This window comes from Galeopterus variegatus, unplaced genomic scaffold (assembly GCF_000696425.1).
Source record: "Galeopterus variegatus unplaced genomic scaffold, G_variegatus-3.0.2 Scaffold1185, whole genome shotgun sequence".
In the NCBI taxonomy this organism is placed as follows: Eukaryota; Metazoa; Chordata; class Mammalia; order Dermoptera; family Cynocephalidae; genus Galeopterus; species Galeopterus variegatus.
In genome coordinates this window covers 18,887-39,262 of record NW_007727296.1, presented here as the reverse complement: position 1 = coordinate 39,262, position 20,376 = coordinate 18,887, and the positions used below count along the sequence as shown (strand labels likewise).

Below are 20,376 nucleotides of genomic sequence, written 5' to 3'. Positions count from 1 at the left end.
TAAATGGTAGTTTTCTTATTATTTCTTCAGACAGTAAGGAAATTTCTCAAGTGATAAATGTGGACATCATATGGAAAAACTGGCAAATATTCCTACAGTAAACTACCACAGAAAACAAAACGGGAGGACAGCAATACAATGGTCTTCATAGGCCATTAATACTGTTTTATCATATATAATCTAGCCTTGAAATTTTTCAGTAAAATGTTTTAGTTGAACTTACCCTAAGGCTTTAAAAAAGCTGCAAATGAGTGTGTACCTTTGTGTATAAACTGAGAACTGAAAAATACAAGGAGTTTTCAAAAAGTTCATGGATTCATATTATCTTTTAATTCTATTTTTTCACAAACTCTTTGAAGTGCCCCCATACCTGTGATACCAGAGAATTGCTGCATTCTCATCATCTAACACATTTAATTCTGAGTAGCTATCTGATCAACTAAGAAGTGTATATTTGAATGAGCAAGAATGTATTGACAAGGATAATCAAAACTTCATTTTTAACAGTAAGAAATGGAAGAAACCTCAAGTCCATCAACAGAGGAATGTCTTAAATTATGATACAGCTAACCTATGGGACATTTTACAGACATTAACAAGAATGAGATAGATCTACTTGTCTTGATACACGAAATGCTCATGATATACATATAAACTGCAAAACGATGTTAATTCCATTTTTAAAAAGTAATGTAGGTGCTTACAAAAAAGATCTAGCTGGACATACACCTATCAACAGTGATTTACCTGAGAAGAGGGTTTTGCTCATATTGGTAGGATTTTTACTTACTTTTTGTTTAGTCTGGTTAACAAGCAATTACTGTTTAATTCTAATAAAATTATTTTAAAAAATACAACAGCCCCAAGAAGAATCAGTAAGATTTTTGTACTTTGTACTTCCTAGTAGTAATACTAATATTTTGGTGACTTGAAATACAACTGTTACACAATATCATAATTTTGAAAGTAACATACAGTAGAAATTATGTTTCTTAGGCTTTATCTACTCTTTCAAGGGACTTTTTATTGGAAAAAATTTTACGTGTTTTCACTTTTAAAAGGAAGCATGAGAAAAAGTACATCAAAGTAATCTGCAATAAGAAACTAAAGAAAAAGCATTGTTCTTCTACCCTAGTTTACAAACAGTCTTTGTCACCCTGTTTCAAAAGGTCAAAACAGGGCTGAGAGGAAGAAATTTTCCCAATGATCAAACTCTAACACTGATTCAACAGGTTGGTTAAAATGGAAGAGACTTACCCTAAGTGCAAATGTCTGTTGGGGTAAAATCCATCCACTGTCCAGATGCAGTTCTGCTCAAATCAATCCAATATCCAAATGCCCACTTTCAATCAGCAAAGATGCAGACATATAAAATTTAACGTAAAATGCAAATTCTCAAATCTGAGAAACTTAAGCACACTTAAAAGGTAAATAAGCCTACAAATCATTGACAGTTACTTCTGGTCCTGAAGTAAGCAATCATAAGATACAAAAACAAAAATTCATTCTGAATTGAACAGGAAATGTCCCAAGTCACTAAGTTATGAAGAAACAATTGGTATATTAATTCTGATATAATAGCTACTACTGTGAACCTTAACCATTTGCAAGCTTTTTATCAGATTTGAAATTACTATCATCTGTAAAGACCTTTCAAACCACTTTCAACTAATAATTACTACTGAATTCACACTAAAAAAAAAGTATTGTAACTGCAAAAGATTTTCACATTATAGGAGACAAAAGATAGTTCATTTTTGTTTTGCTAATTTGTCAAATTAGATTGAAGCATGGCACGATGTACTCAGTAATGACTAGGTTCTATACCACCTCCCCCCATGGTCAGGTAATTCTCATAAGAGACAAAATCGCTCAGCCAGTGAGCGGGAACCGGTCTGCATGTGGGATCTGAACCCGCGGCGGGAGCGCCTCCGCGCTTCCCAAGCAGCGCACTAGCGCAGTGCGCCACCGGGCCGGCCCAAACCACTTTCAACTAATAATTACTACTGAATTCACACTAAAAAAAAAGTATTGTAACTGCAAAAGATTTTCACATTATAGGAGACAAAAGATAGTTCATTTTTGTTTTGCTAATTTGTCAAATTAGATTGAAGCATGGCACGATGTACTCAGTAATGACTAGGTTCTATACCACCTCCCCCCATGGTCAGGTAATTCTCATAAGAGACAAAACACACAACCAGCTGCCCTTCCCTGCTAGAAATCTCACATGCCAAAAATGTTTGCATAAAAACTGACAAGAGGAACCCAGGAAAGACTAATTATCACCATACCATGCTTTTTCCTTCAATACATACCAGTCCAGATTAGAGAAATTTTTAAGGGTAGACACATGACAATGAAGGGTTAATATACCATAAACAGAAGGTTGCTTTTCCAATTAACAAGACATCCTTTCACATAATTCGTTTGCCAACTTTTTACAAGTCACTATGTTGGGAACACAAAATGACTATAACCTTTTTAGACTGAAAACCCTCCAAAAGAGGGACTATTCCAATTGACCCAGAAGAAATAGATCTTTTCACCAAAACTCAGTAAAATTCAAGTAACACTTAAAAATTATAACAAAAAAATAAGCAAATCATTTTCTGTATCCTAAAGGCCCCCAAAAGGCTGGACCAAATTACCTAATGAAGTAGCCCACACGTAGTACGAGGTGTCTCACTAAAAGCAAAAATTGAAACTGAAATGTAAAGAAACTATAGAACTACCTGAAAGCAAAGGATTTGACTATGTGTTTATTACTTCACTGTTCGAAAACATCTACCCCATTTGTCATAGAGGTATATTTAAGTATTTGTACCAAGCATCAACTATCATCTGTCAGTTACTACTGAGCATCCATAATTTAGCCTAGCAACGTTGACCTTTTTTCACATCTCCTTAAAAGTAGAGCCAGGCAATTAGGAATAGATTTTGTAAAGAAAGACCTTAGGAATTATACATTGACAAGAACTAAAAAATGTGGGTCAATATTAAAATATTCTTTCAAAACCCAATAATTTTCCTTTCAGAAAACTTCTTAGTATAGCTTTGAACTTTCAACTGCAAGATTTAAGTCAAATATTTTATTGTAACATTAAATCAAGTATAGTAGATTAATGGGTACTCTGAACCCACCCACCAGATTATACATACTCTCACTCAATCATGTAAAGAATTGAATTCTTTATTTTGTTATATCCATAAACGTTGCTATTCTATATTTCTATCCAGGAAGGCAATTTTCTCCTATTATCAGTTTTTTTTTAATAAACAACAACTTGAATTCTATTGCATGAAAGGGCTACAAATATACATTTGTTAACCAAGCAGAACACAGATATTTTGCTTTACAACTTGCACCTAAAGATACCAGTACGCGTAGCTGGTTCGTCAGTTGTCATAGCAATTTGGGGCTATCGCCCAAGCTATGCACAGCAGTTTACATTTTCAAATCTCATGTAGAAAGGGCAATTATGGTATGAAATATATATTCCTGTAAAGCCCATCTCAGTTACAAGTAAAGGTGTAACTTCCAAGTCTGCACAGATTTTTGATGGCAAAACTTCTAAATCTGATGCAACTGTCCTGAACAAGTTTTTTAACAAATTGTTTTGCAGCTACACTGCCATCCTGCCAGTAGATGGTGCTACAAAGTTTGGGAAAAGCATTTCCATGAGGACGACAGTTCGGCTATAGGAAAAAACCGTTTAAACCTGCTCTGAAATTACAAAAATGCATTTAGTTTGAGGGTAAAACATAACCCTTATTTCTAACCATTCATTACAGACAAACCAATAAGAGGGATGAAACTAGGCCATCTGAAAAATTTTAAACAGTTTATACGAATGAAAACACATGCTTAACACAAACTATTTCTTCAGAACTACACAGTACATACTTTGAAGTAAATTCTCATAGAAAGTGACCAACCATGTCAAGATGATAAGCAAATCGTTTAGTATAAGAGATGGATGCACAAAAACTTAAAAGATTTTTAAAAGCCACATCCACCACTTTAAAAGTTTTGCCTGTAAGGGATAAAATTTAACACCCCACTAGCAGGGAAGCAAGAAAAAATAAAAATAAACCACATGACCTCTTAAAAGTTTCTCTAAGTACATATCAAGAACTAAGAATTAACAAGAAAAATCTTAAACTAATATCCCTTAAAATGGTACGGAATGGATCCTAGAAAAAAATGTTAGACATATACGGTCAAACACAATGATTTATTAAAAATAAAACGTAAAAATGATTTTTGTACATATGCTTCCAAATTTCAGGCATGGGATCCAAGTAGATTTCATAGAAAACGCTGTAGGCAGGTATCAATTTCTTACAACAAAGTAAACTACCCCCCGCCCCAACCCCCGCCCAGGTTTTGCTACAGAATCAGCAAGTTCACTCCCTCCCCCCCCCAAAAAAAAACACAAATTAAAACAAGACATTTTGCTAGTATAAAAACGACCAAAGTCCAAGTAATAATAAAAAAATAGAGTCCATCAATGACTGTAACACAAAAATGTGTATGTGGGGCCGAGTCCATCTTCAGAGAGAGACAAGAGAGGAGGCAGGCAAATAGCGGACCCCCCCCCCCAAGGGTAAGCAGCCTCAGATGCGGCTCCCCGAAGGGCAAAATAGGGAAGGTGGTGGGAGGGGAAAGGGACTTAGGAGTTGACCCCACTTGGGTTGTTGAAAACAGCTACCCCTATAGCCACTCCCAGACATTTTTTTTTTTTTTTTAGAAGGAGCTGCCTCCATAGCCACCCCCACCGCCATAGCCGCCTCTGTAAGGTCCACTGTTACTGCGACCTCCCCAACTGCTGCCGCCTCCGCCGCCGCCGCCGCCGCCGCTCTTCATAGGCCCGTAGGAGGACTGGTGCTGGCTGTAGCTGCCGAAGCCACCGAAGCCGTTACCGTAGTCGCTCCCACCGTAGGACGAACCGCCTCCGCCTCCTCCGTAGGCATTGTAGCCGCCGCCGCCGCCGCCGTAACCACCGTAGCTGTTGTAACCGCCGCCGCCGCCGCCCTTGGACAGGCCATTCTGATCTCGACCACCGCCGCGGCCCCGGCCGCCCCGGCCGCCCCGGGAGGACCGGGAGCCGCCTCCACCCCCGCCGGAGTGGATATCCTCCTTGGGGACGGCCTTCTTCACCTCCACACGATGGCCCTGGATCGGATGGAACTTGACCACCGCGGCCTTGTCTGCCGCGTCGTGATTCTGAAAATACACGAAGCCGAAGCCACGCTTCTTGCCGGACTGCTTGTCGGCAATAATCTCGGCCTTTTCCACGGTGCCAAACTGCGAGAAGTGCTCGATCAAGTCGCCCTCGGCCACGTCTCCCTTAAGGCCTCCGACAAAGAGCTTCTTAACCTTGGCGTGGGCACCGGGCCGCGCCGAATCCTCTCGGGACACCGCCCGCTTCAGCTCCACCGTATTGCCGTCCACCGCATGGGGCGAGGCGGCCATGGCGGCATCGGCCTCCTCCACATTGGAGTAGGTCACGAAACCGAAGCAACGGGAGCGCTTGGTCTGGGGGTTCACCACCACCACGCAGTCCGTCAGAGTCCCAAAGGCCTCAAAGTGGCCGCGCAGGCCCGACTCACTCGTCTGCACGTTGAGGCCGCCAATAAACAGCTTACACAACTGGGAATTCTCCATCTCCACGGCTCGGGCCTTCCCCCCGCCCTGGGAGCTCCGAGGTTTCGCCGTCGCCGTTATCGTTAGCTAAGGCCTGCCTTCACAGCTTGGGCCCAGCTGCTGCTGGAGCCGCCACCGCCGGTCACCGACGGGGAAGGGAAGAAGGGAAGGGGAGGGAAGGAAGGAAAAGAGGAAGGGGGAGGGAAGGGAAGAGGTGCCGGCTAGAGGGCGAGCCGAGGAGACTGGAAGGCAACCAAGGCCGCCGCCGCCGCCACCTCCGCTCCCCTATCTGTGCACCACACAAAGAGGCCGCTGAACGCGCGCGCACCCTCCCCGAGGCGTGCGTCACCGCCGACGTACGGCAGCCGGAGGCTGCCTACCAATCCCCGCCTCGCTCTCCTTAGTCCCGCCTACGGCACCGAAGCGCCGCTCTCGATCAAGGACGCCCGCCCTCCGCCGTCTATTCAAGCCTTCGGCCTGCGCCGCTTCCGCCTACCCTTCTGCCGCCTGCTTTCGCTCCTGGGCACACCAGTATACCCTGACAAGGGACCCTCCCTACTCTAGGACCCCTCCGCGATTCACTTCCTCCCAGCCCCGCGGCTGTTCCCAGTGATTCTCCCCCTCCCCTTTCGTTTCCCCCTCTTCCAACTCCGCAGCGGCGTTCGCGCCAGCCCCTTGAGAGACATGTCAGTTCAGCCAATCACCGCGATCCCCTCAAACCCTCTTCCGTTTTCGGCGGCCTCCGGTCGGGCGCGCTCCCCGATGCGCGCTTGCCCGGGCGCCCCCTGTGAGCGGATCCTGCTTGCCACACTAACGCCTCCTCCGGCTCAGTGCTCGCCTGGGGAGGCGGGAGGTTAGGGGGGCGCGCTGGCGGCCATTCCCAACGGATGTGGCCTGGGGTGTCACGCGCGGGCTTTTTGAAAACTTGACTGTTGGGGTTGGGGGCCTGGATTCCTCCGCAGCGTCTTGGCCAGGTCGCTACACCTGGCGTTCCCGCCCCTCCTCCCCTCCGCACTAAGATGGAGGGCAGAGGCCTGGTTCAGGAAGACGGTTATTAACGGTTTACAGTGGGCCCCACGAGCGGTTAAAAACTTTGACACGTGGCGCTCCGCAAAAGCGAGCCAGAGGCAATGTGAAAGAGCAGGGCGCCAAAAGCGCTTCACACTTCACCACTCAAACGAGGCACGAGAACCACGCCATCCATAAAGCCGTCCCGCAACTCCCCTCCTCCCTTCGCACACTTCAGCAGACATTTTCATTTTTCCTTAATGAATGTTTTATATATTTAATTTGCGTCACCTATGCGTTGTTTCCTTTCAACTAAAATGTTAGGTTTTTAAAGGCATTTCATATCAGACCGAGGGAGTTGAACAGTATATATAAAGATCACGCACCCCTGATAACTGCCTTAAGTACCCTCACTCAGGTAGGAATGCAAGAAAATTATAACGGCTTCCATTTATTGAAACTGTGTGTGCCAAGCAGGACACATGGGGGTGAGACATAGTTAATATGAAGTATTACATGACCAAGAGCCTCCAAGATCATGTGGTAAATACTGAAGAATTTAAGAGGCATTCCTCACTGTACCTTGGAGTATTCGGGAATACTTGGGGAAAGAGGTGGAAGTCGCACTGAACCTCGGAGTCAAAGGCTAGATAAGATTTCTATAGGGAGTTTACCTGAGCAAAATCCAGAGGAAAGATAAGCCTCAAGGGGCAGTGAGTGGACCAGTTTGAGTGCAGCAGGTCATTCTGGATAAATAATAGTAAGGTAAGGTAGGTTGAGGGTCCTTGCTGTTATAGAATGTCTTAAATCTTACATTAAGGAGTTCGAATATTATAACAAAGGCACGTAGATGGGCTTAAGGTTTGGGGACAAACTAAATATAGTCTGACTCTAACTACTTAGCCTGCGACCATCCAATTGTGTGACTTAAGGCAAGTCACTTAACCCTTTTTAAAATTTAACCAGTTTTATTATCTTAACATGAGAATAGTAAAACACCTCCCCAGTGTGGTAAAAGACTGAGTGAGATTCTGTGTGTAAACACGAACACAGTGCCTGGCACATAGTAAGTGCTCAATTTATCCATCTATGGATACTATGCCAGGTGCAGGGAATATGGCAATAAACAACAGACTGAAGTCTCTGCTCTCATGAAGCTTACATTCCAGTGGGGAGAAGCAGACAATAAACAAGATGATATATGGCATGTTAGTGATTTAAGTGCCACTGAAAGAGGATAGTAGGAAGCAATTAACCCTGTTATTACAAAGAAAAATCAGATATGTGAGGATTTGCTAACTGATTGATTATAAAGAAGAGAAAATAAAAGCATTACCTGACACCAAGTGTTTGAAACCTAAAAACCTAAAATTGCAGCATGATAGAAATAGAAAATCCAAGAAAAGAAACTGTTTTGGAGCCGTAAGGGAGATGATGAACATAGTTGTAAATGTCTGAAGTGATAGTGGGATATTCATGGGACAGTGTTTACTAGAATGCACAAGACTATAGCTCAGATGAGAGATTAGACTTTAAAAAATATATTTTAAAGTCATCCAAATACAGTCATGGGTTGCTTAACAAGGATATGTTCTGAGAAGTGCATTGTTAGGTGACTTCATCATTGTGCAAACATCATATAGTGTACTTACACAAACCTAGATGGTACACTCTACTACCCACTTAGGCTATGCAGTATTGCCTATTGGTTCTATGTGAGTAATGCATTGCACTGTGACATTAGGACAGCTATGGCATTACTAGGTAATAAGAATTTTTCAGTTCGATTATAATCTTATGGGACCACTGTTGTATATGTGGTCCATCATTGATGGAAATGTCTTTATGCAGCACATGACTATAAATGTTAAAACACTAAAAGATGAATTCCTGAAGAAAAAGAGAAAAGACAATAACTCATGTTTCTACCTAAAGTGTAAATGCCTAAAATAACAGCTTTTTCCTACATTGTTTTAAAATAATATTCCACATCACCCAAATGGGGATCCACTGGGGGGTTAATTCCTGTTGACCAGGAAGTTTTCATAGAAGCATATGTCTGGCATAAACCTTACATATAAAAGGGGGTAGGGATGATGGAAAACAACACAAGCATGTTTGAGAGACATTAAGAAATCCAGGATAAGGGCCGGCCCGTGGCTCACTTGGGAGAGTGTGGTGCTGATAACACAAAGGACAAGGGCTCGGATCCCTATATAGGGATGGCCGGTTAGCTCACTTGGGAGATCGTGGTACTGACAACACCAAGTCAAGGGTTAAGATCCCCTTACCGGTCATCTTTTTTTTTTTTAAAAAAAAAAAGATGACCGGTAAGGGGATCTTACCCCTTGACTTGGTGTTGTCAGCACCACGCTCAGCCAGTGAGCGAACCAGCCATCCCTATGTGGGATCCGCACCCGCGGCCTTGGTGTTATCAGCACCACACTCTCCCGAGTGAGCCACGGGCCGGCCCCTGGTCATCTTTTAAAAAAAAAGAGAAATCCAGGATAAGGGCCGGCCCGTGGCTCACTCGGGAGAGTGTGGTGCTGATAACACAAAGGACAAGGGCTCGGATCCCTATATAGGGATGGCCGGTTAGCCCACTTGGGAGATCGTGGTACTGACAACACCAAGTCAAGGGGTAAGATCCCCTTAAAAAAAAAAAAAGAGGACCGGTAAGGGGATCTTACCCCTTGACTTGGTGTTGTCAGCACCACGCTCAGCCAGTGAGCGAACCAGCCATCCCTATGTGGGATCCGCACCCGCGGCCTTGGTGTTATCAGCACCACACTCTCCCGAGTGAGCCACGGGCCGGCCCCTGGTCATCTTTTAAAAAAAAAGAGAAATCCAGGATAAATGCAAGATGACTGGGATGTTAGATTCTTTTTAGAGATTAGATTGGTAAAGGTAGGGATAGTCAATAGGGAACGTTATATAAACACTGAAGTGATGCAGTTAATTTCCTACCCCTCAGATCATTAAGGGGGAAAACAATTTTTTTCTACTTTACCTTTTAGATTATTACCTGAGTTTTTTAGTTTATTTCTTGGCTTTAACTTGCTTACAGGTGTCTCAGCCTTTCAAAACAAAAAAATTTTATATATAACTGAAATTTAGACAACCTTTGGTTTGCATCCTTCCTGAGAGCTTGATTACAAAAACCTAATTGGATGTTGTGGTTACGCAACTCATAGAACTGCACACTAAAATTTACTGCACCTAAATTATACCTAGAAAAAGAGAGAAAGAAAAGAAGAATGAACTGAGGAAGAAAGGACCAGCTATATTTTTTTAAAAAGCAGCAATTCTGAGTTTTTCTGGCAAACTTATCACATCCAAGAGATTCTTTTTGAAGTTTTGAACCAAATTGTGTATCCCCCATCGCCCCCAAATCCATGTACAATTATTGAAGCCCTAACCTCTAGTAACTGTAATTGAAGATAAGGTCTTTCAATTATGTTCAATAAAGTAGAAAAAGAAGATAAGGTCTTTAAAGAGGTGATTAAGTTAAAATGAGGCCTTTGGGTGGGGCCCTAATGCAATATGGCTGGTGTCCTCATAAGAGGAAGAGACACCAGGGGTGCAAGTGCATTAAGGGATGACCATGTAAAGAGGTAGCAAGAGGGCAGCCATCTGCAAGCCAAGGGGGAGAGAGGCCTCAGAAGAACCAACCCTGCCAGTACTTGCACCTCCAGCCTCCAGAACTGTGAGAAAATAAATTACTGTTGTTTAAGCCACCCATTTTGTGATATTTTGTTATGGCAACCCTAGCAAACTAATATAGGTTCCATTTTTATTTATTCAAGGTGAACCTTCCAAAAAGGGCCCTCTCTGCCACTTGTGGTGGACTCTTTAACAACTCATATCAAAAGCTTTAAAACTTGGCCCATTCCTTTGAACCAGTAATTACACTTCCAGGAATTTATTCCAAGGAAATAATTGTGCATCTATGCAAGGATTTAGCTACAAGGATGTTCAATGTTGTTTATACTAGAAAAAAAAATTGCAAATAACCTAATTGTCCAAAAATAGCTGACTAATTAAATAGAGAAGTAATTAAATAAGTATTCTAGCTAAGATTATGAACTACTTAAATTGGTATTGTAAAGGAAAAGTAATGACCTGTGTTTGGATATGAATCTTACACTATTGTGAAATATGAAAAGTCAAACTACTTATTTTACCAAATCAAATTAAGTCTGACTCAACCCCATACTTGACAGAATGGCAAAAATGTCATCATGTCATTATTGGGGCTCTGATAAGGATTGAGTTGTGTCCCCCAGGTTTTAGGTATTAGAAGCTTGACCTCCATTGTGACTGTTGGGAGGGTGGGAAATCCTATAATGGTAATTGAAAGGTGGGGCTTTGAAGAGGTGATTGGAATGTGAGGACTATGCCTAATGAATGGGTTGATCCATTCACTAAGAAATGAGGTGATAGATTAATGGTGGCCATGGACATGGTTCTGATGTAAAAGGAGCCAACTGAGGTTAGCTCTCTCTCTGCTTCTGCCATCTTGGAATGGGATACTCAGTGTCACTGAAGCCACCACCAAGGACGACACTCACCAGATGTGTTCCCTGGATTTTCTACCCTCTAAAGCTGTAAGCAGTAAATTTCATTTCCTTACAAATTACCTAGTTCCAGGTATTTTATTTTAAGCAACAGAAACGGACTAATACAAGCTCCTTCTTTTTTTTTACTTAAAGGCATTTGCCTCTCTTCCCTTCCCCATCTTGGGCAACCTAAGAATAATATTCTCAACAAAATGAAAACTGATTTTTGTAAAAAAAAAAAAAAAAAAAAAAAAAGCCATGATGAGGATTGTCTTTAAAAAGTACTCTCTTGAGGCAAGAGAATACACAGACCTATTTAATCTGTAGCAATATTATTTGTATCTTGTTCAACTGCCTGTGTATTCCCTTGCCTCAAGTGCAAAATCTAGGTTTTTAGAAGGGAATTGTATTTGTCTCCTCCAGATGGAAGGAGATATTGAATATTGTTTATACTAGAAAAAAGCTGGAAATGACCTAATTGTCCCAAAACAGCTAACTAATTAAATAGGGAAATAATAAGGAGGAGAGCTTGTTGTGTAAAAAAGATAGTTTCCCAAGTCTAGGAGAAGTGACCAGAAGCTTCTGGGTTCCTCCCAACTGGAAGAAACTGTGGCCCAGCCTGTGTACAACCCCCATACCCTCCCACCCCACACTCCATACCATCGATAACAGTGAAGGCTGGACACTAATTATCTTGAAAGTAAGGCATATCATCTTTTTTTTTTTTTTTTTTAAAGATGACCGGTAAGGGGATCTTAACCCTTGACTTGGTGTTGTCAGCACCACGCTCAGCCAGTGAGCGAACCGGCCATCCCTATATGGGATCCGAACCCGGGGCCTTGGTGTTATCAGCACCGCACTCTACCGAGTGAGCCACGGGCCGGCCCCAAGGCATATCATCTTGATGTTGGGACCAGATCTACATTCCTGCCCCAAGGAAACCTGGAATTCCTGTATGTAAAGCTCCAGTAAAATCAGGGATTGAATTGCCAGCCAGATGGGTGGGAGGTTGAGGCAGATTATTAGAATTACAGGATTAAACAAATTTAAACATTTCTCAAAATATCTCTGCCCTAAAACGCAGATACCCAAGTACATACACATGTACAGACTCACACACACAATGTGAGCCTTCTAAATTAAAAAAAAGCATTTAGACCATTCTATTTTCCTTTATTCTTCATTTCATTTCATTTATTCATACACTGGGGTGCTGTGAATAAATAAAAGTCTTGACCTCCAGGAGCTCAACAGTCTTGGGAGAGAGGGAAAATTAATGATTATAAGTACTATGACAGAAATTGTAAATATAGTATGTTAGGAAAGAAATGGGCAGAAACCCAGAGTTTAGAAAATCCTAATAGAATCTAACTTCAGAAGTAGGTGTAATAGTTAGGCATTCTAGAAGTTAGTGACATTTCAGGTACAGGAAATTGTGTGTGTACATGCTGTGTTTAGAGTCACACAAGTAAACTATCAATGGTGTGATGGTGCATTATTTTCCTATTGCTGCTGTAACAAATTACGACAAACGTGGTGGTTTAAAAAATACAAATGTATTATCTTACAGTTCTACAGGTCGGAAGTCAGACATAAGTCCCACTATGCTAATCAAGGTGTTGGCAGAGCTGTATTCCTTTCTGGAGGCTCTAGGGGAGAATCTTATTCCTTGCCTTTGCCAGTTTCTACAGGCTACCCATATTCCTTGGCTTGTGGCCTCTTTCCATCTTTAAAGCCAGCAATAGCCAGTTGAGTCTTTCTCACATTAGATCACTCTGACACTGACTCTTCTGTCTCCCAGATAGTCCAGATGCAATGGCTTGAATGTTTATTTTCCCCCAAAATTTATATGCTAAATCCCTAATCCCAATGTGATGGTATTTGGAGGTGGGGCCTTTGGGAGGTAATTAGGTTATAAGGGTGGATCCCTCATGAATGGGATTAGAGTCCTTATAAGAAGTGGCCAGAGGGCCGGCCCGGTGGCGCACTGTAGCTCCCGCCGAGGGTTCGGATCCCACATACAGACCGGCCGCTCACTGGCTGAGCAAGGTGCGGGAGCAACACCGAGGGTTGCGATCCGTTGCCGGTCATGAAAAAAGACAAAAAGGAAAAAAATAAAATAAAATAAGAAGTGGCCAGAGAGCTAGCTAGCTTTCTTTTCACCACATGAGAATAAAATGAGAAGTTGGCAGATTGTCATCAGAACCCAGCTATGCTGGCACTCTGATCTTGGACTTCCAGCCTCCAGAACTTCTTTGCTACTACCTCTACATTGCTGCTTAGAATGTGGGTGGGATAGCTGGTGCTCCAGCAAGTATGTTGGATCGAGAAGCCAGCTATGCTGGCACTCTGATCTTGGACTTCCAGCCTCCAGAACTTCTTTGCTACTACCTCTACGTTGCTGCTTAGAATGTGGGTGGGATAGCTGGTGCTCCAGCAAGTATGTTGGATCGAGAAGCCAAGAGTCACACCCTATTGATGAAAACTGGAGCTAAACCCGAGAAGGAGGCTGGATCCCAGAACACCAAGGAGCTGCTATATCAGCCAGATTGCCTACCATTGGGCTTTTAGGTCAGAGAGAAATAAATGTCTATTTTATTTAAACCTCTTATCCTAATTGATACAAAAAGGATTCTGTGATCTCTACTTTTGTCTCGCAAATGCCCACTGGAACTCCAGTGTTACTCAATGCCTTGTGTTAAGTATCGCACATTATCTTATTGAATCCTCCCAAGTATCTTGAGAGGTGTACAAGTATTTTATTATTATGCCAATCTTTCAGTTGAAGAAGCTGAGGCTTTAAGATATTAAGAGGCTGGCAGGTTAGCTCAGTTGGTTAGAGTGCAGCCTTATAACACCAAGGTCTCAGGATATAGGATCCCTGTACCAGCCAGCTGCCAAAAAAAAAAAGACAATAAGTTACCCAAGGTCTGCCATCTGTTTGCTATCCTGCTTTCTACCACACAAAAAAGGTTTCTGTCCAACATGTCAAGCAGAAGAAATTCAATTAACTAGAAGCAGGAATAGATTTATAGTTACATCCTTCTGAATCCCTTTGCTTCTCAACTTCAAAATTAAAAAATTCTTTAAGAATTCAAGGAAGATATTGTCATTTTTACATCATTAAAATGCCTGGTTAACTTCACCTGAGCATATATTGTAGTTGCAAAATGGCCACTTGAACAAAGAGAACACTTACTGTTTAACCTAAATTTGAATCTTCATACTTGAAAACTGCTGTAGTAAAGGAGCTACAAAAGAAGAACCAAAAGATGGAGGGTAAATAGATGGCTCACAAGGAAGAAGGAGAAGGTGAGTCTCACCCTCAATAAAATAAAGTCTAATGGTAGAAGCCTCGGGATTTTTATTTTTTATCGCAAAGTGATTTGTGAACTATAAGTAGAAGGATTTCATGAAGGTACAAGTCAAAACATTGCAGACTAAAAACATGCATTTTTTCCACTGCTCCTTCTAAAACTCAATTGAAGTGACAGTAAAGGATTTTGAAGAGCGTAAGCCCTTGTTATGTACTGAATTGTGTCCCCTCAAAATTCATATGTTTAAGTCCTAACACCCAGCGTGACCATATTTGGGGATAGGGCTTTTCGGAAGGTAATTAATGTTAAATAAGGTCATACTTGGGGCCCTAATCTGATAGGACTGGTATGTCCCCATAAGGAGAGGAAGAGACACCAGAGATCTTGCTCTTCCTGCACAGGCAGGAGAACAGGCCACATGAGGACACAGTGAGAAGGTGGCTATCTACAAGTCAGGAAAACAGGCCTTACCAAAACCAACCCTGACGGCACCTTGATCTTGGACTTCTAGCCTTCAGAACTGTGAGAAAATTAATTTCTGTTTAAGTGACCCAGTCTGTGATGTTTTGCTATGGCAGTCCAAGCAGACTAATATAACCCTGAAGGAAAAGAGAACGGGAGAGAGAAAGTGAACACATTTTTGGAATCTGATAAGCAGGCAGCAAGTAGAAACTATCAATAGACCAGAGAGAGCTGAAGTCCAGAGCCATGTTAGTTTGCTCTGCAAAACCCCTGATGAGTTCAGAAATTGGTAATATCAAATAGCTCTGAGAGTAGGGGTGCAGGTGATATTGTAAACAGGAAGAGCTCAAAAACCTGCAATTAAAGCACTTTGATCCCCCCAAATTCCCACATCTAACCCAACCACAAACATTCAACAGCCTCTTGCCTACCCTGGCCAATTAGAAGCCTATTCCCTAGAAATACTGAATTAGAGAGACACTGGGCTCAATGTTCACCAGTTAAAGCTGAGGATGGGTTTGCCCTACTGCTAAACAGGGGAATAAGTGGAATTCTACTTACAATACCAAACAGTGAAATCTCTACCACCACTACCCATTTGGTTGCCAGAACACTAACAACCAGGCTTAATGCCTGCAGAGACTGGAAGATTGGAGAGCAGAGATGAAATTAAAAACAAAAAACCTTGGAATATAAAATGGGGGAAATATCAGAGAAAGTAAAACAATGACAAACACATCCAAAGAGATGAATACACTTCGTATGACAATAATTTTTCACACAAAATATTTCCTCACCTTACCCCATCCCCACAATCCCCTTAATGGTTACTATGAATAAAACTTTGAAATAATAGCTGCCACTTAACTGAGTATCTGTAATAGCAATATTTTCATGTACAGTATATTATTTTATAGAGCCCTCAATATGGCTCTGCAAACAGGTGTTGTCCCCAATAGGCAGTAGATAACAGCCAGATTAGAACCCAGTCTATCTCCAGACCCTGGATCTTTCCTCTCCTCCTGCAGCCTGCCTGAATACTACAACCCACAACTAAATAAAGGGCCCCATGGACTTGGTCTGGGAGCAGCAAGGATGGTGGGAGGCAGGAAGACTGGACCCTACTCTGCTACCAGATTCGACTGGAGGATGAAGAACCTCATGAAAATAGAGTGGGTTGTAGCATGAACAAAGGGGTCCCTGGGACTGCTGCAAGAAAGACAAGGAACCCATCTTGAGCCAATCAGGGTCAGAGAAAAGTCCTGAAGCTATGCAAAGAAAAGGCAGTCTCCTGAAATTGATAAAACCTAGTTTTTCATTTTGCCTCTGACTGTTTTGCTTTTTCATTTGTGTGACAGGGAGCCATGAACAGATTCTTACACTTTAGGGGTTGTGATTTATTACAAATGTTCTCACACAATATGTAAATCCACTGTTATGGGCCAAATTGTGTCCCCCTCCACAATTCATATGTTGAAGTGGTAACCCCCAGTAGCTCAGAATGTAGCTGTATTTGTAGATAGCATCTTTAAAGAGGTAATTAAGGTAAAATGATGTTGTTAGGGTGGGCACTAATCCAGTATGGTTGGTGTCCTTCTAAGAAGATGAGATTGAGACACATACACACAGAGGAAAGACCATGTGACAAAGCAAGGAGAAGACATTCGCAAACCAAGGAGAGAGGCCTCAGAAGAAACCAACCCTGTTGACACCTTGTTTGTAGATGTCTAGCTTCCAGAATTGTGAGAAAATAAAATTGTATTGTTTAAGCCACCCAGTCTGTGGTACTTTGTTAATGGCAGCCCTAGCAAACTAATGCATACACCTACAAAAGAAGTGTTCTCTGTCCATGTTCAGGGGTATCAGACCTCACTCATTTGTAGCTGCAAAGCTGCCTATACATCTCACCTGGATTTCTCTAAGGCCTGTCTGTCATAGTACACCAGATTTAGTGATTTACCTATGAACTCCATAAAAGGGTCACAGAATTACACTCCTTAAAATTACTTTAACATTTGGTTTTGAATTTTACCGCTTTTATTTTATTATCCTAAACATTTATTTTTCACTATTTTTACTTAGTCTAGTAAGAACTTTGAATCTTTAAAATATTTAATTCCTTCAGCAAATTTTAAATTTTCTTTTTTCTTTTTTTTTTTTGGCAGCTGGCTGGTACAGGGATCCACACCCTGGACCTTGGCGTTATAACACTGCACCGTAACCACTGAGCTAACTGGTCAGCCCTTCCTTCAGCAAATTTTATACTGAATATTTTGATCTTCATGAGGCATGTGTCAGATCTATGTGAAAATCAAGTTTCTTACCTGTTAAAAATCTTACCTAATAAAATTTTACCTGTTAGGCCCATTCCAACTCCTAGTTTCAGCCTGTAGTATAGTTGGGAATGTGGTGAACAACTTACAAAGCTACTCTTCACTTATACAGAAAAAAGGAAAGAACTTCTGATTGAGATCAAACTTCCATCCACCTAAAGAGTGGCAACCCAGAATGAGATTTAATTTGTGAAGTGTCCTATACTCAGAGCTGGGAATGAAGTAACATTCCTACTCACCATATACATTTTGAGTCCTGAAGAATCTGGTCCTTCCTCGTTTCTAAATACACACTGAACAGAGCAAAGCACAGGTTAGTCTACTCAGTAGACTGAAGACTGGTATTTAGTGGTAGTTGTTCAGTGGATTCAGAATATGTATAAAGCCTTTCTGGATCATTCAGGATTTAAACACTTTTAGTTATATTGATTATCATAATTTCAGCACATTAATATTAGAGAAACAAAATTACATGGATCTTTGTTTCAACTAAAAATAGGAGAACAGTGGAAAAAATAAAAATAATTAGCCAAGACTTGGAGGAGCAACAATGTAATGATGAAACTGTTGAAATCAAGAATGATTTCAGCTATGAAATCAAGAATCACGTACTCCTTGAGGGACCTATTCCCTATGATAAGCACTAGCTGAAATTTCTCAGTGTATACAGCAGTGGTTTTTTTGTTTGAGATTGCCTATGTATACAGCCTAATTTAGCTCAAATCAATTTTATTTTGCTTCCCGGGAGTCTAAATACAATCTATTTTCCAGCTTTCAAAATAACATATAAAGCACTTTTCATTCATCAGTATCAATTAAAGGGTCTTTCAAAGATTTAAATTGCATATAATTCCATTCCAATTCTAACAATTTGCTAATTCCTGTCGTTTGTTTGGGGGGATTTGTTTTTCACCTAGCTCTGATTATCTATTGCATTAAACCAAAATATGTAGTAGTATTACATTTTCTATGTTTCATCACAAGGTTTTAAGCATGGTTTTATAAAATTATTGCATTGATCTTACTGGCACATCCCAAATTTCTATTAAAAATAATAAATCCCATTATATCTAAGTAGTTACTATAGATAAGGCTCCTTATTCCCCTGTATCTCAATTTTAAAAGGGTTTCTTACTCTATAGTCTAGAATCATAAGAAGAGAGCATGAAGAGACCCACTAGTGGTCATTCAGTCCAAAGCATTTATGTGACAGATGTGACCCAGAGAATTGAAATGATATGCCCAGGGCCACACAGACAGGTAGTGGAAGAGTCACAACTTCCAATCTGCAGTCAACTGGTTTTTTTCAGCATGGCTAACCCCATAGTGCTCTTACTCATTTAAGGGTTCCTTATTTAGAAAATAAAAGCATTGTTAAAGAAAGGGTTGGGTCATGATTGTATCCTTTTAGTCATCATTTTTCCAAAGTCTATTCACAGTCTGTCCCAAAGGAATTCTCAGGGCTCAATCTCCCCAGCTTAAATTAAAATTAAAAGAAACACAGGCATACTTAGTTTTTTTGTGCTTCACTTTATTGCATTTCACAGACACTGCATTTTTTACAAATTGAAGGCATGTGGCATCCCTGCATCTGGCAAGTCTATTAGTGCCATTTTTCCAACAGCATGTGCTTACTTCACGTATCTATGTCACATTTTGATAATTCTTACAGGTTTTTTTAACTTTTTCATTATTATTATATCTGTTATGGTGATCTATGATTACTGATACTTCATGTCACTATTGTAATTGTTTGCGGATGCCACAAACCATGCTGGTATAAGATAGCAAGCGTAATTAATAAAAGTGTGTTCTGACTGCTCCACTGACCTGCTGTTCCACCATCTCTCTCCCTCCCCTCAGGCCTCCCTATGCCCTAAGACACAGCAATATTGAAAATAGGCCAACTAAGAATCTACAATGGCAGCTGACTATTCAAGTGAAAGGAAGAGTTGCATGTCTCTCACTTTAAATCAAAAGCTAGAAATGATTAAGCTTAGGGAGGAAGGCATGTTGAAATCCAAAATAGGCTGAAAGCTAGGCCTCTTGTTCCAAACAGTTAACCAAGCTGTGAAGGCAAAGGAAAAGTTCTTGAAGGAAATTAAAAGTGCTACTCCAGTGAACACACAAATTATAAGAAAGCAAAACAGGTTATTGTTGATATGGAGAAAGTTTTAGTGGTCTGGATAGAAGATCAGAGCAGCCACAACATTCCCTTAAGCCAAAGCCTAATCCAGAGGAAGGCCCTAAATCTCTTCAATTCTATGAAGGCTGACAGAGGTGAAGAAGCTACAGAAGAAAAGTTTGAAGCTTAGGGAGGTTGGTTCACAAGGTTTAATGAAAGAAGACATCTCCATAACACCAAAGTCCAAGGGGAAGCACCAAGTGCTGATACAGAAGCTACAGCGAGTGTTCCAGAAGATCTAGTTAAGATCATTGATGAAGGTGTCTACGCTCAACAACAGATTTTTACTGTAGACAAAACAGCCTTAGACTGGGAATAGATGCCATCTAGGACTTTCATAGCTAGAGAGGAGAAGTCAATGCCTTCAAAGCTTGAAAGGACAGGCTAACTCTCTTGTTAGGGGCTAATGCAGCTGGTGACTTTAAGTGGAAGCCGATGCTTATTTCCCATCCCCAAAATCCTTGTACCCTTAAGAATTATGCTAAATCTACCCTGCCTGTGCTCTATAAATTGAGCAAAATCTGTTTACAGCATGGTTTACTGAATATTTTAAGCCCACTTTTCAGACCTACTGCTCAGAAAAAAAGATTCCTTTTAAAATATTACCGCTCATTGACAATGCACCTGGTCACCCAAGAGCTCTGATGGAGATGTACAAGATTCATGTTGTTTTCATGCCTGCTAACACAACATTCATTCTGCAGTCCATGGATCAAAAAGTAATTTTGGGGGCCGGCCCGGTGGCGCACTGGATAGTGCGCCGCTTGGGAAGCGCGGCGGCGCTCCCGCCCAAGGGTTCGGATCCCACATACAGACCGGTTCCCGCTCACTGGCTGAGCGAGGCGCGGGAGCAACACCGAGG

General features: G+C 41.5%; 1 protein-coding gene across 1 annotated transcript; it reads right to left on the bottom strand.

Moving 5' to 3' along the window:
• Window positions 1–3,175: 3,175 nt before the first annotated feature.
• HNRNPA0 (heterogeneous nuclear ribonucleoprotein A0) lies at window positions 3,176–5,940 on the bottom strand. The gene has a single exon (XM_008575432.1). It carries the CDS (start codon window positions 5,669–5,671, stop codon window positions 4,751–4,753), a length of 921 nt encoding a protein of 306 aa, XP_008573654.1. The 5' UTR covers window positions 5,672–5,940; the 3' UTR covers window positions 3,176–4,750.
• Window positions 5,941–20,376: the final 14,436 nt, after the last annotated feature.